Source organism: Martes martes, assembly GCF_963455335.1.
Source record: "Martes martes genome assembly, chromosome: 18".
Classification (NCBI taxonomy): Eukaryota; Metazoa; Chordata; class Mammalia; order Carnivora; family Mustelidae; genus Martes; species Martes martes.
In genome coordinates this window covers 15,283,578-15,309,629 of record NC_137906.1, presented here as the reverse complement: position 1 = coordinate 15,309,629, position 26,052 = coordinate 15,283,578, and the positions used below count along the sequence as shown (strand labels likewise).

General features: G+C 57.8%; 1 protein-coding gene across 1 annotated transcript in view; it reads right to left on the bottom strand.

Moving 5' to 3' along the window:
* The window catches only part of PRKAR1B (protein kinase cAMP-dependent type I regulatory subunit beta), a 65,146-nt gene extending 39,407 nt beyond the window's left edge, over positions 1 to 25,739 (bottom strand). The window contains exons 1-3 of the mRNA XM_080830555.1: positions 25,548 to 25,739; positions 16,288 to 16,446; positions 15,203 to 15,294 (exon numbers count right to left, since the gene is read on the bottom strand). Coding sequence (XP_080686681.1) covers positions 15,203 to 15,294; positions 16,288 to 16,446; positions 25,548 to 25,724 — 428 coding nt within the window. The 5' untranslated portion in view covers positions 25,725 to 25,739. The remainder of the gene's footprint in view (positions 1 to 15,202; positions 15,295 to 16,287; positions 16,447 to 25,547) is intronic.
* Between the last annotated feature and the right edge of the window lie 313 nt (positions 25,740 to 26,052).

Here is a 26,052-nt window from a genome sequence, read left to right as displayed (position 1 = left end):
TCACACGGCCGGCAGTTCAGGCCTGGTTTTCCAGGCTGTACCATCTGACATTTCCCAGAGCCATGACCCTGCTTCTCTGCATCCCCACCAGCTCGCAGGGCCCTGCCTGCCGCTCCTCCCGATGACCAGACAAGTGCGGCGCCCGGCGTCCCGTGCACAAACTCCCGTCTCCCTAGATGCTGGTCATCTGAGTATCTGTTCTTGTGTGTGTTCCCGTCTTCAGGGAGGGGTCTCCCCCGCCCTTCTGCCCAATTTCTGGGCAGACGGTTTCGTTTTGTGTTGCTGACTTGGGGAGGTCTTCGAGTACTCTCGACACCCAACCTCATCTGGGCCGGTGGCTTCCTCCTCACAGGGCCCTTCAAGGAGCAAATGCCTCCCCTGTGAGGAGGTTGGCCGACCGCTTTTCCTTTCACAGATCAGAGCCCTGATATCGAGGAACTCTGCTGCTCAGTCCTAGGGCCCAAAGATCTTCCCCTCCCAGTTTCACAGCCCTATGCTAAGTCTGTGATCCATTTTGAGTTAAATTCTGAATAAGATGGGAGATTTCGGTCGAGACCCGCATTGAAAGCCTCCTCTCCCCGCCCCCTGCGTCCTCTCGCGTGGCTCCTCTGCAGTCCCCCCAGGGCCGTGCGTCTGCACCAACCCGCCTCCCCCCCATACTATCTCATACTCTGCCGTGTTGTTTTCGTGCTCCCAGGCTCTGAACCTTCCCATATCAGCTTTAGCATAAGCCTGAGCTTATCTACATCAATCTGAAACACTGCTGAGATCTTGCGAGCAATTGCATTAAACCCACAGCTCAATCTGGGGACAAGTGACATCTTTACTATGCGGGCTCTTCTAACTCATGGACACGGTACATTTCTCCATTTACTTAGGGTTCTCTGACTTGTTTCCTCAGCATTTTGTAATTTTCACCACATGCACCTTGCAAACGTAGAGTCTGGACCTAAGCTTTTCACTCAATTTAGAGCAACCATAACGACATTGCGTTTTTCATCTCAGTTTGCACAAGATCGTTGCTTGTATATGGGAACAGGTGATTTTTGCAAGCTGACCTTGCGTTCTTGATCGGACTGAACCTCCCATCAGTGTCCTTAGGATTTCGCCTGCGCAGAACCCTTAAAGAAGCCCCCATCGAATCTCCCGCAATACCGGAGCTCCCAGCGCATCCCAGGAAATGCACTGTTGTCACTGGAGCCCCAGCAGGGCCCCGCCTTCCGTTTCGCCTCTGGCTCACTGTAACTGGACACAGTGGTGAACTCAGGGGTGCCTGACGGCAACACGACGGAAGGCCCTGTAATGACCCCAAGGCTGGAAAACTCAGTCACAGCTTCTGTGCGTGGAGGGCAGCGCCCCCACATCACAAGGACACATGGATGGATATCAGGGCGCTGTGTGCGTTTACGTACACTGTCTCCTTCATACCCCATGGCAGGCCCTGCAACGTTGCCACACAGCCCCCAGACGGCAGACGGGGGCGCAGATCTGGTATGTCGTCTGCCCACAGACATGCATGCAGGTAAGTCCAGACACAGGGTGGCCATGGTCAAGTTCACACTGGGCCCAGCAAAGCCCGGGACCCTGGATCTCAGGAGCTATAGCTCCCCCCAAACTCTCAACCTCACGCTACAATTCTAAGAGGAGTTTCAGTGTTTCTGGAAGGTGGTGCACAAATCCCCAAACTGGGGAAGTCTAATGTTCATGAACTTTTCCAGTTCTGCAAATCCAAGTGCTGAGGGGCAGCGTGGCAGGTGGAAAGGACATCAGAAGACCATTGCTTCCTTCCTAGATTCTAACAACGGCTATAAAATTACTGAAAAGAACAGCAAAACACTCCCCGAACTGAGCCACTTGCAGAATCATCATTATTTCCACACAATTAAACCTTGTTCTCTACGAAAGCATCACTTGGAAATGGGCCTGTTCTCGGCCTGGACCTCTGAACCCACAATGAGCCACATAAAATTGATTACTAGTTAATTGCTCCGTGAGACGCTTAGCTTCGAACTACAGGCCATCACAGCCCCAAGTAATTAAGAACAAGCCATGTTAAACAAACGAAATTAAAACCAAGACAAATGCTTCAGTGGGCCACCGGCCCCCTGGTAAGAGGAAGGGGGTTCAAATCAGGAAGGTCCATCAGCTAAGCTCATCGTTGCACAGGAGTGGGGTGGTCTGGCAGATCTGAGCCGGTGATGCTTCCCCAACAGGGAAAGTGTTTCTAAGTTAACAGCTAAAATGTTTCATTGTATGTTCACTGAGTTGCACAGTAGGTGATTTCTGGCCAGCTGCAGACACCACCAGCCCTGTCCCTCTTTAAACAGACCCAGGCACTACAAACCCATAGTGTGATGGGTAAGTGTCCGCTGACCGGGACGCAGCACGCCCAGACGATGTCCAGACGGCCAGCCAAACGTTCTCTCCAGGCTGCGGGGTGCTTCTGGAGGATATGAGCACCTGAGCCAGAGGGCTGAGGGGAGATGGCCGTCCCCGAGGCAGGGGGGCCCTGTCCCATCCATTGAGGGTCTAGAGTGGACAAAATGGGGAGCAGGGGAGTGGGCTCTCTGTGTGAGCTGGGACATTGCCTCCTCCTGTCCCTGGAGGAGGGGAGGCTCCCGGTTCTCAGGCCCTCAGACTTGGCCGGACCACATGGCCGGCCCTGCTGGGTCTCAGCCTCCTCAACCATGCACATTGGCTCCTATAATAGATGCCTCTTGTATACCTGCGTCCCACTGGCCCCGTCTCTCCAAGAACCCATATGCCCCTGTGGCCAGACACTCACCAGCTACTGAAAACAAGACGTCACTGAGCATGGAGTATTTTTTAATATTGGCTGACTAAACATAAACATTAACATTTTTTATAAACTATTGAATTGAAAGATTACAATTGTTCTGGAAACATGGCATTCAGAGGTTTTTCTTAAGAGATTTATTTCTTTATTTTAGAAAAAGCAGGTGTGCAAGCGGGGGAAGGGGCAGAGGGAGAGAGAGAGAGAGAGGGGAGCAGACTGCCCGCTGAGCACAGAGACCAGAGCCTAAATCTGGAGTCGGATGCTTAACCGACTGAACCACCCAGACGCCCCTCACTTAGAGGTTCTGTACCTGCACTGATTTTTTTGTGCTTTGCTTAAAAATGGTCTCTGTCCTGATGTCTGATGTCCTGATGGCCTAAGGGTTCTACACCTCTGGGCAACCTACCCAGGTAAAACCCCCTCTCACACTGGAGGTCATTCTAAGAGTCTAAGAGAAAAGGCTGGAAAAGGTGACAGCAACTGTAAACATATCTCCAGCCACTCTGATCCAAATATGAATCTGAAGCTGAAACTGGGGACTCTGACCCTGTGTGAGTAGCCCCTGGAGAGCCTGCACCCCGGGGTCCGAGTGTCCTGCTGGAAGACTCCGGGCTGCAGAAAGGCAGGATCCAGGTCACTCTCTCCTCCCCCGTACCTGGTCCTCTCCGACCACCTGGGCTGTCCCTGGTGGTCAGACCAGAAACAAGCCTCCTGATGTTCCACTTTGCCGGTCTTTGCCGGTGAAACATTCCCTGGCCCCCCAAGAGGCCTTCCCTAGCTGCTGTGTCCGGCAGAGACCCTCCCCCATCCTAGAACGATGCAGAATCACATACTGAGGAGCAAGTATGCGGGGGAGCAAGCTTCTGCGTTCCGAGACAGAGGGAGCACTCCCGAGACTCGCGAAAGCCATGTCGTCTGCCAAAGTCACAACCAGCAAATGGCAAGGCCAGGCCCGAGCCCAAGGTCGTCCCAAGTGGCTCTCCCTAGACACCTCTGGCTCCCCTGCCTGACTCAGCCTTCATTTACCAACAAAACAGTCTCCAGCACTGCTGCCTCTCAGAGCATAACCCAAGCCCTCCACCTTCTAGAAGCTTCCCTGGGCTCCTTCTCTTTTGGTGCTGAAACTCGAAGGCCTGGAATTTGAGGGCTTCTCAAGGACAGGAGCCAAAGCTCTACCACCCAGCTCATGACCCCTCACAGCACCCTGCCCAGGACAGAGCACACAGCCACGCTCAGGGAACCCGGCAGCCCCAATGTTCATCCCCCGCCCCAGAGCAGAGAAGACCCCTCTGGGCCTGGCCAGACACTGACGCAGGGTCCCTGCGAGAGCTTCATGAGATCACGCAGGTCAAGGGCTCTCCAGGTCCACAGCGGGGAGGAAACCCTGGTCCACAGACTTGTGTGAGTCCCCAGGCAAAACCAGCTCTGGAGACAGTGATACCTTCCAGCCCCACGACCAGTCTTTAGAAAACTGCCTTTTCTAAAAGGTCAGGGAGAGGCGCCTAGGGGCTCAGTCGGTGAAGTGTCTGCCTTCAGTCAGGTCATGATCCCAGAGTCCTGGGATCGAACCCCGCATTGGGCTCCCTGCTCGGCGGGAAGCCTGCTTCTCCCTCTGCCTCTGCCCCCTACCCACCTTGTGATCTTTCTCTTTCAAATAAATCAATAAAATCTTAAAAAAAAAAAAAAAAAAGGTCAGGAAAGGTCAGGGGAACCTGGATGGATAAGGAATGAATGAAGGAGTGAGTGATGGAGGGACGACCGGAGGAGCTCACCCGGCCCCCCTCCCTCAGCGACAGGAGCCAGCCTCTGCTACAAGAGGGCTTCGTGCCAACAGCCTCACAGTAGGGGCGCAGGCAGGGCTGGAGACCGCGCTGCAGGCAGGTCTGGAAACGGGGATTTAGCAGCTGATGGCTGGAGGTCGCTCGTCCCCACGGCGGCTTCTAGAGTCAAAGCACCCCATCTCTGTTTCGCCAAGTCCCAGCAACTGCCGCTCTTCCCGAAGGAGGAGGCCGGCCAGCTGTTGCCACACAGGACGCAGCTCAGGGAGGCTGAGCCTTCAGGAGCCACGTGGACAGCACGCAGAGCCCCACCGGCTAAGTTCCGGGGGACCCTGGCTCCCTTCCGCTTCTGGGGGGCTCACACGTTCAGGGCGCGATCTGCAGACACCCTGGACAGCACCAACCCCCGCAGGGGGACTGCCCAGGAGGCCGGATCCAACGTGGGAAGGAGTGCGCCCCGTTCAGAAATGCGAGCCGGCCCTTGGCAGCTCTGGGTGTGACCAGCGAGCAGAGCCACGCCACCCCGAAAACGCGTGCCAAACGTGGAGCGATCTCAGGCACGGGCGCGGATGAAACCTCCGCCTCTCACATTGAAATATTTACGGCCCAACCATCTGACGGCGGAGGCCCGCTTCGGGAATCCAGGGTGGGAGAGTGGGAGGGAGGACAGAGGGAGGACGGAGCGGCGCGGAGCGGGAACGGGAGCGCGGGGGCCGCGAGCTTCATCACGCTCTTCCCTCCCCGACTGCTCACGTCTGCGATTCCCCACCATAAAAGAACTTGTAAAAATAGTACCTTGCAGTCATTTCTACTAACAGAGAGTCACCAGAACGGCTTGCACGATGCCCCAGAGTAAGGAGTTCTCTGGTAGTAAAGGACACACACGCCTCACACGCCCACACACACGCGAACGCACACACCACAGGCACACAGACAACACACACGTGTACACACACGCAGCTCTGGGATGTCCGTCCTCAGCAGGGCCGACCTGAAACCCCCACACATGTGCTCCCCCCACCACTGGTAGGCTCCCCACAACAGAAACCTGAACGTGCCTTCCTGGACGCCCCTAGGGGCTGCTAAGTCCTGGGCCGACCCCCTCGGAGGCTCCTGGGACCCCCACCCAGATGCCGGGCCAGCAGCAGCTCTCCCCAGAGAGAGCCGCCGCCCCCTGGGGTTTCCAGGCCCGTACACCCCCTCAGAGGGGCCTTCTGAAAATGCAGCCCCAGCCGTCCAGAGAGCAGACGGTGTCCTGACACAGACCCCCACCCGTGGGGCGGTTCGGGTGAGCAGACGAGGGCCGACTCCGTGCAGAGGGCAGAGTCCACATGCACGGCTGTCTGGGAAGACTCAGCTGCGTTTATGCTCTTAAACCAAAACAAAATCCCTGGTGAGTCAAGCCTTCAATCGCTGAAAGAAAAACAAGGGGCAAACTGGGAAGGTTCTAGAAAAGATCACAGTGTGTTTGTTTACTTACGGTCCTGACGTTTGGGAGGCGTTCTGTAGAACGCCAGGAGCCATAAAGGAAGGAGGGTCAGCCTGCTAACATGAAGGACAGCTTGCCCGTGGACGGGTGACACGAAAATGCTGTGGCCCACTCCATGGAAGAGCAACACATCAGCCTTCAAGACAGAGGGACAGGACCCTGCCCCCACGGGGACAAGCCCCGAGGACACCAGCCAAACATGAAAGGACACGCACAGGGACCCCACACACACCAGGACCCGGAGTTGTCAGACTCACAGACACAGAGAGCAGACGGCGGGGCCAGGGCTGGGGGAGCGGGCGGGGATCCGTGCGTCGCGGGGACAGGGTCTGTGTGTGTGTGTGGGGGGGTGGAAGGTTCTGGAACCAGACAGGGTAGACAGTGCCCCTGAACTGGACACTGAGAAATGGTTAAAGTGGTAAATTTCTGTGTTGTACATGTTTTACCACAATAAAAGAATAATGGAAAAAAATTTTTTAAACTTCCACATGACAAAAGAATTTCATAGACAAATAGTCCAATCACAAATTGGAAAATAATTGCTCTACAGCTAATCATCAAAGGCCTGATTTTGTGAGCTGACCAATAACTCACGCAAACCAGTCGAAAAAAAAAGTACAGGATCAATCGGGCGATTTGCAGAGAACGCAGAAACCAAGTAACTGGTGGACGGAATCGCGGGTCCTTCGCCCTGATGGGTGCCCTGCGTGGGGGCCACGTGGGGCCTCTGGTGCAAAGACTGTCGATTTCAGGACAGCAGAGCGTGAAAGGGTGAGCGGGGCCTCCCAAGCCCAGGGTCCACACCCGGAAACGACCCTGACCTCGAGCTGCCATTTCCCAGCAGGTGTTGGGGTGAGCAGGAAAGGGGGGAAGGGCCAGCGCAGGCGCCACACACAGCACAGGGCCGTTGGAAGGTGGAGCCGTCCCTACCGAGGCAACTTCCAAAATGAGAAGGGGATTCCCTTTGACCCCAGGGCACTGACACCCGAAAAGAATAAGGCGGGACCATGCGGGGCCAATGCAACACCCCGTGTGGGAAGAATGCCCCCGGAAGTGTCTGCACGGGGGATGGCCGCATGGGTCCCCCTGGGTTATCGTCTGTACCTCTTGGCACTTAAGACAACGGCGGCCTCCCACGGAGCCCATGGCTCCTGCCTGAATTCAGCACTTGCCGTGGCAAGTCCGTCCTTTCTTTGCCCACACTGTTTCCGCCACTCCAGCGCCCTCCCCACTCTCCTCTGCCTGTCCTTGAAGACCATCTCAAAGGTCGCTGGGTCTAGTACATGAGCTCCCCGAAAGGACGGGGAGGATGGGGTCCGCTCCTCCTCTGTGATCCCATGTGTTGGGCAGATGGCCGTGGGACAGCCACAGCTCGGACAAGGACTGTTCGCTGCGTGAGTACCGGTCCCCACTAGAGGAGTCTCGCAGGAGATATAGCTGTGTCTCGGGGTCCTGACACCTGCACGGACATGCCCCCCCCACAGGACCTCATCAGCGAGCACCAGGTTTTGGTTTAGTCACCAGCTGTGGGACGCCGGGCAAGCAACGTGCCCCTTAGCCCACCACTTACTTGCACGGCTGTGTGGGTCAGGAGGGACCCAGAGCTGCCAGCCACCCACTGGGCTCTGACGCAGGGCCCAGCATTACCCAGAATGACGCTGCAGGGTCCCTCGGCTTTTTCACTCTGCATAAACCCAGGGCGTGTGCCAGACTCTCTCAGGAAGACTGGGGCTGCCCCAGGGAACCCATGTAACCTTGGACCATTCAGCTGCCTCCTCTGGGCTCCATTTTCCTGGCTGACAAATGAGAGCAGGGACACTGGCCAGGCCCCCATGGAGTCCTCGTGGAGATGGGGACAAGTGTGGGGGATCCCAGTCCTCCTCCTGGGCCACCCGCCCTTCACCCTGGCCTCTCCTTACAACCCCCCGACCCCAGCCAGCTGGCAGGCAAATCACCTAACTTTAGTGGCCACAGCTCAAGAATGGAGGGGAGCCAGGACCTGAGGCACCCACCAGGTCTGGAAGCCAGTGGGCCCACTCACCACCAGGGGGCATCTTGCCGCGCATCCTTCCAAGACTCGCTTCCTGCCCCTGAGCAACTGGGCGGCCGGGCCATCCTACCTGCTCCCTGGGCCTCCATATAATGGGCACGGGCAGCAGAAAGACCTTGGGGGCCCAAACCAACCATCTTTGGGAGCCAGTGGGGCAGCATCAACAGGGGAGCCGATCAGGGGCAGGGACATGGGGAACGGCTGAGCCTGTGGCACCCTGGGCACAGCCCCTCCTAATTCTAGATGTCTTAAAGCATCACAGCATCAAACCACCGAGACCACAGACTGGCAGAATCCACAGCAAGCTGCTAGATGTCCACAATGGACAAAAGAGCCCTGAGGCTCTCCCGCAGATCCCATAATCAGATGGGCCGGGCTCCGCGACCCGGATCCCCAGGAACACAGGCCCTGGACGCCCCTCCCCAGCTAAGACGCCACAGAAAACCGAAACTGCACTTGTTCGACTTCCGACCACACAACTTGATCCTGGACACTTTTTAACAGACTGTCCCTTTCCCTGGGGCGGGGGGGGGGTCACTGAGCTGGGTGGTGCCAGCACGCGGGAAGCAGGTCAGCCCAGTGCAGCCTGGTCCTCACTTCTCTCCATCCTCACTGGGGGCCTTTGAGCGCCGGCTGATGCTCTCTGCGCCCAGCAGCCCAGCAGCATCAGCAATAAAGCCAGTCTGCCTTGGTCTTTTTTTTTTTTTTTTAGATTTTATTTATTTGTTTGACAGCAAGAGAGTGAACACAAGCAGTGGGAATGAGAGAGGAGGAGGCAGGCTTCCCGCCAGGCAGGGAGCACGATGCGGGGCTCCATCCCAGGACCCTGGGGCCACGACCCAAGCCAAAGGCAGATGCCCAACCGCTGAGCCACCCAGGCGCCCCCGTCTGCCTTGTTCTAACACGACGGTGCCCATGAGGCCTGAGGTCCGGGGACCAGCTCAGAACACGTCATGTGATGCAAGCTCCAGCTCCCAGCTTCGCATGGAATACGGCTCCCATGCCCCGGAAGCTAGCAGCTTCGAGGTCTCTGCCCAGAGCAGGAGGCTGTATGCAACACGAACACGAACCCCGTTGCTTGTTTGACCATTAACCTCTCCTAAGAGGAGGCCCTGCATTCCCCAAAATGCTAATTTTGTGTTTTCGTGTTGCCTCAAAGAGAAGCCACAAGGCCTGCGCCAGAGCCAGGTGGGAGGGAAGGGGCCGAAGCAGCGGGGGAGGGGGGGGAGCAAAGGCTGCATGTGAATCCAGCAGACGGCATGTTTTTCCCATCACCTGGGGGCCCCAGCCAATCTGGGGAAAAACAAGCTGCTGGAGATGCGAGGGCGTGCGGCAGAGCCGGTGGCAGATACCAGGAGACAGCAGCTCGGGCCAGCGGTGCGGCGCTCCTCCCAGAGCCTGTTTTAATTAGAGCTGCAGAGAGCGGGGCTGCTGCCAGGAAGGCCACCCCAGGGTGAGATGCCCTCGCCCGCCCGTCTGGCGGCTCTGGTAATGAGGCCCCAGCCGAGGGACCAAAGCACAGCGCTGCCTGCATGGCCCAAACCGCACACACGGAGCCTCCTCATTACCGCGCTCTGGACTCCCAGGGGCACGGCGATGCTCATCTCCAGGCATCTGAAGCACAGCAAGCCGGGAAGGGACCCAACTGAACCCAGCAGCTCCCTGCTCCCTCCCTTAGTCTGGGGTGTACCCTGGGGGCCAGGCCACGGTTCTCGGATGGCCCAGGGCCTAGAGGACACTGCAGGCTGCCTTCTGAGGCTCTTTAGGTCCCTGAGCAGGGTGCCCCTGGCATCCCCAGGAAAGACAGGAGATCCGCAACTGCTCACAGTAGCTCACACGGAGCAGGGAGTCTGCAGCCGCCACTGGCACCCTCACCTGGAGGAACTCCACACAGCAGAGGGGTGATGGAGGGGCAGGAAGACACCTGCTCCAGCCCCAGCCTGGACACCTGCTGCATGGCTCAGAGGGAGTGGCAAGGGGCAGGCCCAGGGCACAAGGGGCTCCAGCCCCAGCTAGCATGTCTACTGTGACCTGGAGCAAGGGACAATGGGGAAGGGCCCTCCCCTCCCTGAGCCTCAAAACCCTCTTCTGTACCCTGATGTCAGGGGATGAGCAGGCCTTCCACATGCCTCCCTGAGGCCCACAGCAGCCAGCATACCTACCTTAGGGCCAGGATGGACCTGAGAACGAGCTTGTGGAGTGGCCTCAGACTAAACACTGAGAGGAGTGAGGCCTGGCTGTGGGGTCTGTGTGGGGGTCTAGGCCAGCATAGGAGGGGCAAAGTGGTATCCAGGGAGAAGCCCACTGACACAGCCTGCCCTCCACCCCACAAAAGAGCTACCAAAAAGAGGAGGAGGAGGAGGATGAAGACTGTGATGGTGAGGAGGGGAAGAAGGAGAGTGATGGTGATGAAGGTGATGATGATGGGGATGATGGGGATGATGGGGATGGTGATGGTGATGATGGGGATGATGATGATGATGATGATGATGGGGATGATGGTGTGATGATGATGATGACGATAGGGATGATGGGGATGATGATGGGGATGATGGGGATGATGATGATGATAATAGGGATGATGAGGATAGGGATGATGGTGGTGGTGATAATGGGGTTGGGGATGGTAATGAAAGTGGTGATGGTGACGATGGCTTTGATGATGATGGGGATGGTGATGATGGTGGTGATAATGGGGATGGGGATGGTGGGATGGGGACAATGTTATACCCATAAACATTACTATACTTGCTCTTCACTGTAACCCTCAAAGTAGGTCTTATGACTCTCATTTGACACTTGAGGAAACTGAGTCCCAAAGAATGTCATTACACACCCTAATAACATGATTCAATGGTCTCCTTCCAAAAGACCTTTTAACACACATTCAATTTTGTAGCATGTGTGTGCGTGAGTGTGCGTTTGTGTGTACAGGGAAGTGTGTGTGTGTTTGCATACATGTACCGGTGTGTGTGTGTGAGTTTGGGTGTGTATGGGTTTCACACGTCTCTGGTCTGACACAGTGTGTTTGGGGGTCTCCTGGTCCTCCCTGTGGCTGCCCAGACCCGGTAAGCCAGAGACAAGTCCCTGCATTCCCAGTTCACCCCAGGACATCTGGGCACCACCTGATGACCATCTCTGGATCACCTGCTTTCCCGTGTTCCCTCCTCCTGCAGGAGCACATGACCTGTCATTACAGGAGTGGGGGAAGGAGAGCACAGGCCTTGGAGCCCCAGGGACTCCTGCTGGAACCCTGGCTCTGCTGTGACAGTCGGTGTGGCCTCGGGCAGCAGACACACCCTTGTTACAGACAAAGGAAGCCTCCAGCAACTTCACTGGGGTGTGTGTGGGTGGGGGGGAGCCGTCCTAGGAGAGAGAACAAGGATGTTTGGAGGGTGAGCGGCCCTCCCCCACAGCTCCATTGCACTATCTTCTGCTGAACAAAGAAGCTCACACAAACCCCTTACCCCTCCACTCACAGGAGCACCCACACACAAACTGAAGGAGAGATGCCGTCGTGACCTGACCTGGGCAAGACCACCCTGCCTGCGGCCATGGGGGTCACCTGTCTCCCATCTGAGCTTCCCAGGGGGAGCTTTAAGCACAAAGACGCTCACCCCACTAGAGGAGCAGAGGGCTGTTTCCACCACCCCCGCGGGAGGCAGCTCCGAGTCGAGGCGTGCCAGGCACTCTGCGAACCTGGAAAGAATGTGCCCCAAACCACAGCCCGGGCTGCCGAGCCCGGCTTCTAGTAAACTGGAAAAAGCAAAGAATTTGGATGCTGTGCAGGGGACATCAAGTGAAAGGTCAAGAGACCTTGTCTCCGGCCCGCTCCCGCTGGAACCCACTTCCTGAACCATCCCCTGCTTCTTCAGAGGCTTCGGCCAGAAAAAGGATCCCCTCAGGGTTTCAAAATGGAAAGTGAGTTTTCCTGCAGCAGAAAAGCGCTCTTCCCAAGCCCGCCTCGCCAAGAGGAATTTCCAATCTGACCATCTGCTTCCTGCACTTCTAGTCCACCTGGCTCCTGGATCCAGAAAAGTCCGAGGCAGTGGGAACCATGTGACTCTGGAAACTCGGGGCCAAGGGCACAGGACCCGTGCACAAACTCTTCCTGGACACAGGCAGCCAAGACGGCCAGAGAGAGCACTCAGATCTGCTCAGCCCCAGGCCTCACCGGTCCTGCACCCGTTCCTGCCTGGGACCCCTGCCTGGGACCCCTGCCTAGGAGCTGCGGATGGGCTCCGAAAGGGTGTGAAGGCCATGCCACAAACACAGCTGCCACGGAGGGGGCACTTGGCCCCCACGGAAGGGCCGGCTCAAAGCTCAGTGGGGCCAGAAGGGCAGCGGAGTCTGGGGGCTCCTTGGAAAGGCACACGTGGGGGGAGAACATGCCCTAAAGGCCACTCCTAGGTGTGTGCCCCAGAGGCTCCAATACCCACACCCCGAGGTGTGCGGCCCAGAGTCTCCAAGAGCTGTGTTCACAGGAGTGTTTTGCACAACCACCCAAAAGTGGGAGTAGCCCAAGTGTCCCTCAACTGGTAAGTGGATAAGTGGGTGTACCCTGCACAACGGGAGACCCCCTACCCTCACACAGGAAGGCAGCACCGCCAGACAACAGGGGCACAGAGGGCTCTGCTCACAGAGCTGTAAGCCACACATGGGAGGTCAGGTGGAGGCTGCCGAGGAGCCCGTTCCCCGTCTCCCTCCTCTGAGCACAGTCTCCCGGCAGCCGGGCCAGGCCCGTGGTTCCGGCCGGCACACATCTCTGGTGGCAACACAGGACGTCTCCAAACCACAGCCGGAGGAGCCTGGGCCTCCATGAACATGCAGTCCCCACGCCTCACCTGCTCTGCTGACAGTGGCCTCGTCCGTCAGAACGCAGGCTCTGAGGAGGGGCGTAGCGGCTAAGCTCCGTGATGCCGGGGTTACGATGCTTGGTTAGCCTCCACTGTGGCTCTGGCAATAGGAAGTGAAGCTCCCAGGACCCCAAATCACTGTGCCCCAAACTCCCTCCCTGCACTCAGGGTTGGGCCTGACCTGGGGGAACACCCAGCCTGCTGGCTGGCAGGAATGGGACCAGGACCTGCCGTGTATAGGTGCACATTACAGGCCCGCTCTGAGATCAAAGTCCAACTGCACCGCTGGGCAGCTGTGTCCTCTTGTCTACCCAGAGGGGCGGCTCCTCCCCCAGGCTGGCACCAAAGTACACATCTACAGGACCCCAATGGACCCAGGCACGACCCACAGCCGTCCATCCCCTGACCACCGAAACCCGGTGAAGAAAGGACAGAGGTCTGTGTGGCCACTGTGGGGAGCCTCTGACCTCCTGGCTGAGGGTGGGGAGTCTGTCTGCAGAAAGGGACCTGCAGAGAGACCCAGGGATGAGCCAGGGTCCTGGGGCCACCTCCATACAGCTCGCGTCTTCCCTCTGGACCCCTGGCACCTTTGGGTTTTGATCCATGTGGGTGCATCACCTACTCAGAAGCCAGGTCTAAATCTGGACAGAATTGCTGATGTTCACTTTCCAGTTCATAAAGATACTGCTCTCGAGTCATCTGGTCTCACCTGGTGACAGAGACCATAACTGCCAGGTGCACGCCATTAGGAGGGCTGAGAATAGTGGAAGCATTCAGTCTCCCAGTTCTGGAGCCCAGAAGCCCAGAATCAGCCCCAGCAGGTGGAAATCGAGAGGCCGCAGGGCCCTGTGCCCTCAGAGGCTCCAGGAAGGACCCCTCTAGCCCCTCTCGCCTCTGGGGTGGCTGGTGGCCTGTAGCCCAAGGTCATCTTGCTCCGTCTCCACCTCTGTGGTCACAGGGCTTCTCCTCTTGGAGTAACCTCCCCATGCCCCCTCTTGCAAGGACCTGAGACTACGTTTGGGACCTGCAGAGGCTGAATCCTGAGCATCTCAGCATGGCAAGACCCTCCTGGGCTGCCGGCGCTGTGGGGGGCCTACGCCGAGACCTGGCCTCTCCACCCTGCCCGTCGTGTCCCCGTGTGGCCCCAAGGGGTGGGCATTGCACATGCCCCCAAGACATCCTGGATCATGGCTGGAGCTTCGCCCCGCCATGGACACTCCAGAAGCGGCCCCACCCCTGGCGAGGCCCGGAGCGCCAGGCCTCTGGATGCACCCGCAGCCTTCCCAGATGGCCCGCACCTGCGATGCCACAGCAGCCCAGGAAAACGCACCACACCCACCAAGACCCTCCCTCCCTCCCCCACCCCGCCACGTCTCTCTGCCGCAGCCTCTCTGCTGCTGGGGCCCCTCCCGTGTAGGAAGCGCCCTGCACTCGCCCGCCAGCCCGGGACACTCGCGAGGAAGGGCCCACCGCCATCACGGAACAGGGCTGTGAGGGGGCTGTCTCCCTGGTCCACGGATTTGCGTGCCATTTGAACTCTGTAGAGCTCCATCATCCAAACATGCTCGGTGTTCTAACCGAGAAACAGAATTCGCCGAAGTTGAGAAACAAGAGAGAAAAACCAAAACCCTACACAGCCTTTCATCCACATCAAGGGATTTAACTTGAGGGAAGAAACAGTCAAAGACCGAAGGTGAGCGCACAGGACAGCCATGGTCATGGAAGTGCCGTGGACCGTGACAACGGCGCAAGCAGCCGTGGGAGGGGAGTAAGGGCTGAGGAGCAGCTCCGTGGAAACGGGAACTACAAACCACACAAACCCTTCCTGACAGACGGATGTTCCCCGCCCCATGAGCGGGACGAACCGTGCGAGCTGTGAGCCCACGCTGTGACAAGAATTCACGCACATGCATAAACCCACAAGCACTAACCCAGAACAGTCCCAGGGATTTTCTCCCAGTTATCTGTAGGGTCTCAATTCCTGGCGCTTGGCCCCTGAGACCCCCACTGATGTTGGGAGCCGCTCCCTGGAAAGACCCCACCCGACAGCCACTCCTGGGGCCCGTGGGGGGCTGTGTGACTTGGTGTCGAGGCCACAGGTGTCTGTGGATGACCAGGGCGCATGGAAGCCTCAGAGCCTGACCCGGGCAGGCATGTGTCCCCTGTGGTCAGGGGCCGGCAAGGCCCAGGGAAGAGTGTCGGTCCTGGCCCCACTGTCTCATGGGTTCCTACCTTCTCTCGTTGTCATCCAGGTGAGCAAACAGCACGTTTTTGGAGATGGCTTTGGCCAGCGCCGTCATGGTTTTGTAGTCCTTGGGGATGACCTGCAGGGGAAACCACAGTCAGACTTGCGAGCATCCCCGAGGGTCCTGCAGACAGACGGGGGACAGCGGCTCGGCAGCATGTGTGTGCTCGAGGCCCCTCAACTCTGCACAGAAATGCGGCCCGAGTGTTGCACGGATGGACTGTCCCCAAAACCCATGCGCTGAAGCCCCGCCCAGCGTGTGGTGTCTGGAGGCAGGCCCTGGCGGGATTAGCCCGCTCTCCCGCTCTCCCGCTCTCCCGCTCTCCCGCTCTCCTCGCCGCGAGCGGCTCCCGCCAAGAACCAGACCACGGGCACCTATTCTCGGACACCCGGCCTCTAGACAGAGAGAGAGTGAGCGTCACAGTCACCCGGGCTCACAGACATGGGGAGCTGCATGTTACGTGTATTCCGCCAGATTAACTTTTTTAAGAGATCGAGAGCTAAAAACACCAAGAGAAAAAGTAAAAATGAGGGTCTAGAGGGTATAAACGCACAAAGTGGAAATGACAGGCCCCACGTGCCTGGGGAAGGCGGGAGGCCAGGCCCGTACACTGATGCACCCAGGGACACTCTGTGGGCTCTCACGCTCCAGAGCCCATCCTGATGCAGATGCACCCACTGCGCTGTAGCAGCGGAGGGCTGGGCACCGGCCCTGAGGGATGGACACTGAGGGACAGCACGTGGAAGAGGAAATCCCCACTGGTGGCTCTGAGGCCGGGCTCCAGGAGGACGGACGGGGTCACGTGATCTGGATACCGGTCTCCTCTACCCATACACCGCAAGCCTGTGGGCAGAGACTGTGACAATGACAGTCCACCACTGTGGCCCCTCTTGGAGCAGAAGGGAGCACAACCAAGGTCAGGGACCCCAGGGTGAGGATGGGGAATGGGAGCAGGGACCCCAGGGTGAGGACGGGGAGAGCCGGGACCCAGGGGTGAGGACGGGGGAAGCAGGGCCCCCAGGGTGAGGATGAGGGGAGCAGGGACCCTGGGGTGAGGATGAGGGGGCCCACCTTCCTCACGTAGGACACGGCATCCTCCTCCGTGTACACCTCGGCACTCACGCCCCCTCGGCGGCGGCGAGCTTTCACCACGGGGTTTGGCGGGGTCGGGGAGACCTCCTCGTCGTGAGAGTCTGACTTTTGCTGTGTCAGAATCTGTCTGTTTTCTTCCTGTGGGGGAAAACATGGGAGGGCTGATAGCAGCAGCCAACGCGACCTATCCACCTACAAGTGCCACCGAGGAGTCCTGTCCAGCCCTCCTCCCTCTGTGCCAGGCAGACCCCCAGCTTCAAGGGCACCTCCATCTCTCCCCCACCACCCAACCCCACAGAGCACCAGCTCAGAGGGGTTCTGCCTGCCCTCACTGCAAGCGACATTTCAGGTACCAGGTGCCTGAGGTCTGAGGTCTCCGTCAGGCAGCCCCCCGTACCCCCACGTCCCTATAGCACACATGCAGGAAATGGGAGGAGAATACATAAAAGGAAAGCAAATCTCTTTTGCTTTCTTCCTTCCCTTCGTTATTTAATTGCTTTAATGACTGTGCGTGCAGAGGGCACAAGATTCCAGAAGCACGAAGGAACATACACTGCCTGACAAGCAGGGTCCCCACCCTGGCCCCTGAGGCCACCACATCCCCACGTCCCAGAAGCAGTCTGGTGATGGGCTGGGTGACCACGGGGAGCAGCACAGGGGGGCGTGGGGGTCCGTCGCAAACAGACCCGCACCTGTCTCCCCACATGCCCAGGACAAGGCCTCTGTCCCCTTTGTCTGCAAGGACCACCTTTCCCAAACACCCGCACCTGGCAACCTCCCCCACCTGATTTTACCTGGCAGTCACCCGGCAAGAATGTGAAGGGAGGAGAAAGAGTCCTCCCCACCACGGCTCCTCCCGGGATGCCCGCTGCCCCACCTTCCAAAGCACCCCTCCTGCTCCACCAACAGCACGTAGTTCAAGCTTCCCGGGTAACCCGAGAACCCCAAGAGGAGCATGAAGCCATCCTATTTCATACTATGGTATAAACGGGGAGGGAAGCGCTGAGGCCTTGCTTTCTTGAGACCATTGACATCGCTGTCCTACCACGGGCCATTTTCCATGCTGGGCAGCCAAGGGCCTAACTGGGCGGGATCCAGAGGCTTCAAAGCTCGAGGCCACTTGGGGAGGCATTGGGCGGAAATGGGGAAATGGGATGGCACCCCCCTCTCCTCCCCCTCAGGATTCCAGGAAAACCTCTCATTTTCCGGAGCCCCCTTCCTGCCTCCTGTTCTCACGCTGATGAGCTGTCTGGGGCTGCAGGACAGTCAACGCCACAGGGTCAGAGGACGCTTCACGCAGTGTGGGAACCACATTTCCAGAAAGCTCCGTGGCCAGGATCTGCCCCAGGAATGCCTAACACAGCTCCAGGGACTGTCCCCGTTCTGCCCCCAAGGCCAAGTGCTCCCTCAATCGTAAATGACGGTCACAGTCTACTTCGGACCACGTTTTTCTGGCATAAGGGGTGAAAGGCAGACTCGCGGCCTGAGAAGGGAAAATTCTCGGCCACAGAGGGGTGAGACATGGGGAGATTCTCTGGACCTGAGTTCCCACTCCTGAGAGAAGCCCACATGCCTGGGGCCCGGGACCGGCAGAATCCCTCCCTCCACGCCCCATGCCCAGGCACGCTGGCTGAGGACACAGCTGGGCGGTTAGCCATGTCAGCCTGAACCCGTGCACAGGCCCTGAACACCCCAGAGGAGGAGAAGCTGCATCCTGGTGGCAGCCAGACTCCCAAGCGGCTGCTCATGGTTAGCATTTCTGGGCTCCCCTGGGGAGGCAGTCCCTCGACCCCATCCCCTCAGACCGAAAGGACACCGTGGTATTTGGAGATGTGTGGTGTCCTGGGCTGGGGTCACTGGTGCCAGCCCCGGGCCGACCACAAGCCCCCGTCTCGGGGCTGCAGCCTGTCAGAGCAGAAGGCAAGCCCGGGGCCACCATCCCCGTCTATGCGGCCAGGAGAGGTCCAGGGCCGTGTCCAGGGGCACTCGACTTCCAGTGGCAGGGTGAGGAGAGATAAGTGTGGTTTGCATCACTTCTCCAGTACCTCTGTCTACCAGCCTCACACAGAGATTGCCTTACAGAGGAAAAGGCACAGTTTTGTCATGAAGATGTCCACCTAACAGGGAAGACAGGTGAAAAGTCAGCAATGGTAGCAGCGTGAGGCACAAAGGACTAGGTGCAGGGCTGGGCAGCATCTAACAAACCAGTCATTACCCCTCGAAGGACCGGTTCTGCCGCAACTCAAAAGTTTTGAGAATGGGCTGCTTTGTCACTCAGTTTTGCTATTTCATGATTTTTTTATGACGACGGTCTTCTTTGATAAATCACGCAAAAGCTTGCTATTGGTTTCAAAGTGTGTGGGGAGGCTGGCTTCCTCCTTTTTTTCTGGTTACTGCTCTATCAACGATAATAAAAAGACTCTATCGGATTATAATAAAAGAATATAGTTTCTAAGTAAGAAAAAGATTTAAACTCATCTGGGGATCGTTTTAACTAACACGTCCCACTGCGTACTCGGTTGGAAATCCCTGACTTACACACACCTTTCCAGATCTCGTAGGTTGCCTGATCACACAGGGACGGGACCCAGAAAGAACAGAGCTCAGTAGCGACCACAGCAGACTGGGGCCTGCTGCCTCGTGCAGCTGGGTGCAGGGATGTGGTGCATGCCTGGGGGGGGGGCACAGCTGGAGACCCCGGTGCCGGGCATCACGACCCAGCACCTGGAACAGCACAGGGCCTGCAGCTGGGGTTCAGTGAGGATCTGTGGATAAACGTGTGAATGGATAAACCCTTTTTGCCCAAGAGCAGGCTTCACAAATCCGTGCGTACATCCAAGCCCCATAGTTCTATTTCTTAAAATACATCCTAGTGAAGCAATGAGAGCTGTCAAGGAGATACGGGCACTAGAATGTTCTCTGCAATGTTTAAACATTTTTTAATCCAAGTAGCAATAAAAAACTGCTTAAGTCAATTTAGAAACATCTGCATAACAGGAATCTCTGCACCCTGAGATCATGTGTTCAGTAATATTTAGTGGTCTTTTAAACAATCGTATAAAGTTTGGTTTAAAAAACCAAAAGCAGGAATCAAATCACATATAGGGAATGAAAACTCAGGCCACAGACTGGGAGAAAAAAATCTACAAAACACACATCCAGAAAGGACTCGTGTCCAAAATGTACAGAACCACCCCCCCCAAAAAACCATCTCAAACTCAGCAACAGGGAAACAGACATCGTGACCCAGGGCATCTGCGCGGCAAACACCCACACGGGAAGGTTTCCCCCATGGTGCGTCCTCGCAGACATGCAGAGGAAAGCAGCAAGGAGACGCTGCCGCCCCCTGGCAGAATGGCCATGGACCAGAACAGGTCAGCACCAGACACCGGCGGGACGCGGAGCTGCGGGGCCCCTTGCCCCTTGGAAACGCAGAAAGGCGCAGCCGTGTCAGGAGGGGCCTGTGGTTTCTTCCAAAACCAGCCACGTGCTCACCATGCGATCTAGCGGCCGCACACCTTGGCATTTACCCCAGGAGATGACTGCGTGGGTCCGCGTGACCCCTGCACATGGATGTCCATGGGGGTGTTACCCACAGCTGCCTGAACTGAGACACGACCCGGGTGCCCTGGAGTCGGGGACGGATGCCCAGGCTGTGGGCCATGTGGACAGTGGATGGTGACTCGAGTGCTGCAGAGACGTGAGCTCCGAAGCCACAGGGACCCTGACACGTGTGTTCCTGAGCCGGCTCCCAACTGTGGATTCCAGTGGGGAGGGGGGCGTTCCCGAGAAGGCGGGACTGCGGGGACGGTGACCAGAGGCTGGGTGCCAGTGGGCTGGGGAAGGGGCACGGGGCGGATCGCGGTGGATTTGTGTCATGTCGTAATCAGATACGTGTCATTCCACAAGTGTGCGCACCCAGACACCAAGTCTGGGGCAGGCAGCGGACTTCAGTGAGCGACAGTGAGCCAGGGGCACTGCTCTTCAGCAGCGGGGTGGCACAGGGGCCAGAAGGGTCATCCCAGGGCCAGGCGGGGCGGCAGGGGCGAGGACAGTGCTGCACGTCCTGCTCGATTCCCCGGCAGGCCTGTGACACCCCAGAGGGCCATCTCTGCTCAATAACTACTACACAGACATCACGCTGCACGTGGGAGGGAGGGCGGGAGGGAGAGCAGCTCTGGGAAACACGCCTCGGAGGACACACAAGGACGCCGCGGTCTCCCTCAAGAGAGCCAATGAGGCAGCTTTGTTTCCTGATCCTTTTCTCTACTTTCTTAATTTCCCCAAATGTGGAATCAACCTTTCTCTTGTTGATGTTACTGGGCGGGACCTGAAGCTTTAACCCTTCTCTGGAAAACCGCTCTAACGGTCTGCCAGTCGCCCTGCCCAGCAGCACCACGTGGCCTTCCAGCCGAAGGGGGAGCAGCGGCCCTCCCCGCGCTTCGGCCGCGGTTCCTCTCACGGGTCCCGGGTCGGCGCGGGTCCCCACGGCTGTGTCCCTGATCGCACCCGGACTCGGTGCCCACGACAGGCCCTCCGTCCCTGGTCTCCACAAGCATCTTCCATGGGCCACACCCGCTTGGCGGGCAGGGAGGGCAAGGGCACGACCCTGAGCTCACACCTACCTGACAAGCACGCGGAAAGTGCAATGCACACAAACGCGTGGCAAAGGGGAAAGACGGCTCGTGTAGGGTTCTGTCGGCAAAGGTTATTTTCTGTGGTTCCTAATGTGAGTTATAAAAGCACTCTGGAAATAAAGTCAAACGTAAGAAAATTAAGAAATCCCCGTTTTGGAAGAGGAGCGAGATGCCAGAAGGGAAGCAGGCCCCACCCGCCGTGCACCTGGTGGGAGGACCACGGGCCGGACAGCAGGAGGCTGTGAGGCAGCAGGAAGGAGGGGCCGGCTCGGTGAGCGGGTGGCGTGGGTCCTCCTGGCAGGAGGACACGCATGTCCCTAAGAGAGAGCAGCCAGTGTGCGGAGGCTCCGTACTGTGGGATTCTGGGGAAGGCGGAGCTGCGGGGATGGGAAAGGTCAGGGGTTTGGAGGGAGCATGTACAAGGGATGTTTAGGGCAGCAGCACAAGGTGACATGAGGCTTGAATGAGATACGTGACATCATGTGTTTGTCTGAACCCACAGGACTGTGGGCACGAGGAGGGACCCCGAGGTCAAGTCTGGGCTGCAGCTGACAATGGCATCCCTCATCAGATGTAATGAGCCCTCAGCAGGTGAGCATCACTAATGGGAGCCGTGTGCACGGGGAAGGGCTCGGGCAGAGGAGGGGGTGCTGTGGGCACGCGGCACACCGTGCTCAATTTCTCTGTGAACCTGAAGCGGCTCTAAAAAGCAAAGCCTATCGGGGCGCCTGGTGGCACGGTCAGCCGGCTAAGCGAGAGGTCAGGGTCTCAGGATCGTGGGCTCTAGCCCTGCGTGGAGCCCCGTGATCGGTGACGAGTCTGCCCGAGATTCTTCCTCTCCCTCTGCCCCTTCCCCACTCCCCCATGCAGAGTCCCCCTCAAAGAAATACATAAATCTTTAAAAAGCAAAAGTAAAGCCTATCAATGTCAGAGGAGTACCACTGAAAATAGAAAAAACGAGAAAGCAAAATCTACCGAAACGTGTAAATGATCTGTATGTTGAAAACAAAAGCTTCTCTTTCTGTTTTTTGTTAGAGATTTCATTTATTTATTTTGGGGGAGGTGAGGGCACGTATGAGTGGGGGTGGGATGAGGAGGGAGAAGGAGCAGCAGACTCCCCACTGAGTGTGGAGTGCAATGCACGGCTGCATGTGGGCTGGACGTGGGGCTCGATCCCACGATCCCGAGAACCTTGAGAACACAGCCTAGGCTGAAGGCAGATGCCAGACGGACTGAGCTACTCAGGCACCCCAGAAAATGAAAGCCTTTCTTTCACAGAAGAGACACCACAGACCTAGGTAAATGAAGAGCTACTCTCTGTTCCTCAAGTGAAGATTCAAGATTGTTCTCCGTTCTCCTCTGACTGATTTATGTGCTCGATGTAAGCCCACTCAACATCCCATGACTATTTCCTGGGCCATCTCACCGAGATCACTCTAAGATACACCTGGAAAGGAGCAAACGAAACCCTCTTGGAGAAGAATGACACGGAAAGACATCGATAGCTCCCATGAAGACAGAGGGAGCCAGACGGCGAGGGCCCCCAAGCACAGCCAGCCGGCTGGCGGAGGAGTCAGTGCAGAGCACTTCCACTAACTTATGCACAACAGCACAATTCATTAATAAATATATACACGGATAAACCCAACCTCAAAAGCAGAAACTTTCGCTCCGTGAAGATACTGGTGAGCACATGAGAAGACAGACCACAGACGGACCGGAAGGTGTTTGCACAGCAGGGACGGTCACGACTCACATCCGCAGAGGTGAGGGTACGAGGTGAGTACATAAAGCAATCCTGAGCCCAATGGTAGAAGAGCCTAGCAAGACACACGGACAGAAGACCTTGACAGGCACCTCCCCAAAGAGATGCGCGGATGGCAAGTAAGCGCGTGGAAAGACATAGTCCTCAGTCACGAGAAAATGAGGAAGACAGCCAGCAGAAGGGCCCCATGGACCCGTCAGAATGGCTCAAGTTTTTGGGAGCTGGCAATATCGAGTGCTGGCAGTCTTAGGGCCAAGAGCCGCAGCTGGTTGGAACAAAGACAGTGCTGCTGGGCTGTTCGTTACCAAGTCAAACGTGCGCTTACCCTACAACCCAGACACTTTCTCCAGTTAAAAACCTACATTCACACAAAAATCTGTAAGACAAACACATGCCAACAGCGGCTTGGTCATCACCAGAAACCAGAAGTGATCCAGAGGTCCCTCCGCTGGGCGGGGGAGGAGCAGACGGCAATCGGTGTACACAGTGGAACAACGCTCGCTTGTGACGCACACAAAACCAGCACAAATTTCAGATGCCCTTGGAAGGGACCAAAGCCGAACTGAAAGGCTACATGCCGTAGGCCTCCCCTGATGGAATGTTCTGGAACACACAGAGCTGCAGAAACTTGAGCGGTTGCCAGGGGATGCAGGGACAGGATGGTCTGGCCAGCAAGGGCAGGAGGCAGGGGACGGCAGCAGGTAGACAACCCGACACATCTGTCAGAATCCGCACAGTTGCACACCACCGAGCACAAGTTTCAGAGTATTTGAGTTCAAGGAACTTTAACGGGAGAGGGGAGTGGCCCGAGGTCTCTTTTCTCCGATGTGTCCGCTCATTCTGAAAGCGAAACACAACGTAACTTTCGTTTCCACTAAAGACCAGAACCTTAGTCTGGCTCCTCGTGTGATGTCCCTGGAGCCAGCGTCCAGGGAAGGCGCCAGGCCACCAGGAGGGAAGGAGCCCCCAGTGCGGCCAGGATGCGTCCGTACCCACAAGGTAGCACGAGAACAACTGGGAGAGAAGCGGATGTTGGCACAGATTAGGGAAAACAGCACGACTCCAGCAGGGGGGCGGGGGGGGGCACAAACTCATTCCATCTTTGGGAGTAAAGGGACAACGGGGCTCTAGAGCCATGGAAATGAGCCAGACCCTGGCCCCAGAGCGCACACCCCAACGGCGTGAGTGCTCTTCCTCCCCCAAATCAGTCCTAGGCCTTGAGGTATTTTCTGAAGAAAACGAAAAACCTGAAGACCATCAAACAGAACAATGTAAATAAAGGCAAATCTGTGACCCCACATGGTTTTATGGCTACAGACACCGTAACAATGCCACTGAGGAGAACGCAGACACTTTGAAGTGGCCCAAACGGTAAATGTGACCTGTGCAGACGTCACACAGACGATGCTAAGGAGGAGAGCCAGACCAGAGATGCGCACACGCCACAACCACCCATGTCCACACGCCTGTGCGTGCTAAGGAAGGTGCTAGAGAAACATGGCGGGGGGGTCCACCGGGGAAGGGGGTGGGCACTTTCCTCCAGCCTCTGACGGGCGTCCCTGCAAAGACCAAGGACCGCACGAGCCTCAGCCGATGTCCCGGGGAGAAGCCCTGCCTGTGCTTTGCCAGAGGGTAAGGGCTATTCTACCCCCTCACGTCTGGACCTTTTAAACGGCCTGAGGTGAAGAAGTCACTCACCAAGGCCTGAGGGCTGGCGGCGGCACGTGGCCTCACGGGACAGCACACCGGGAGCTGGGCCATCCCCGCTGGTCTGTGCGGCCCGGTGACATCCTCCCAGGGCTTTATCAGGTCGTGCATACATGCTTCCTGCTGTCACACATGCTGAGAAGTCCCCCTTCCTGGGCTTCATGGCCACTCGGCTGACCTCATGGGGGGCGGGGGGTGCTGACTGGGACTCTGCCCCTCCCCCGGGGCACCCGCTCCTGGGGCCCAAGACCCCAGGCTCCGCCGCACCCAGAGTGAAAGAGCCTTCCTGCGCCCCCATCATAGACACTCTGTGGCAGCTCACAGGGCAAGCCAGCGTGAAGACAGAGGAGACACCTGTGGGCTCTCGGGGACTTTAGGTTCTGGGGGGCTCAGAGCCATCTGTCCCCGGGGATAATATGTAGCCTCGGCCCCAGGCGCGTGTTCTCTCAGCCCCCACCACCCGCTTCGGAGCGTCCATGTTCCTGCGTGGACAGATACCCCGCTGCAGGCTCTGCCTCTCACAGGAACGGAGCTGTACCCCCGGAAAGAGGAAGCCTGCCACGGAGGAACAGGTGGCCAAGGGGCTCAGACCCCTCCTGCTCTGAGCCCGTCCTCCCACCGATGAACCAGGAAGGGAAGAGCGCCATCATTCACGGAGGAATGTGGGGGGTACCTCTCAGAAGAGAGGTGTGGATGCGTGTATGCTCCCCACACTGCACGAGTCTGAGGGGCATTCTCCTCTGCCTGTGCCTGCCTCCTCCCACAGGCGCACATTACCAGGGAATCAGGTCTCCAATGTCCCCCATCGCATGCCCCACCACAGCTATGCTCTTCCATCCCAAATACCAGTGCCACCTAATGACACCCAGTCCCCATCTCTGTCCCCCTCCACTGTCAGTGGGCCCCAGCAGCTCTTCCCCGGGTTCTGCGTGCCGTAGGGCCTGCCCCAGTGCGGGGAGACAGAGGGGGCCTGTGACTGAGAAGGCCAAGCCCTGGAACATGTGAGGCCCCCACGGACGGCTGCTCTCTCCACACTCCCCAAAGGAGCCAACAAGGCCCGGGAAGCAGGTGCAAGGCGCCGCGGCCCAGCACACCTGCCCCAGGGGAAGCAGGCGGTGGCAGTCACTGACCTTCTCCAGCTTCTCGAAGTGTTCGCGCAGGAACTTCATGGGCCTGTCAGGCTTGGAGACGCACAGGTGCACAATGCAGTCTTTGAGGACCTGCTGAACGCCATGCTTCTGAACATAGAGCTCACATCCCTTCAGGCTCTCATCCTCCTCCACTTGGTAGGACGACGGGGACGCCATGGTGACCCCACTTCTGACTGCCTGGAGGGGGAGAAGGCATGTCAGGGGGGCGCTCAGGGAGGCGGCATCCCACAGGCCCCCAAGGTGGGCCGTTGTAGTCTCATCCAGTGAGCGATGGGTCCCAGGGTCTGTGGTCATGGGCCTGTCCTCCTGAACGTGACAGCGCAAAGCCTTACCTCACAGATCTCTGTGGGCTTGGAGGAAGAACAGATTTGCAGGGCTGAGCAAAGACCTGGTCTCTGAGAAATCTGAAGGGGGAGAGCAGGGGCCCGGGTTGGGGGGGGGGCCCAGGGGCCATGCACCCAGCCCAGCTCTTATGTGGTCTCAG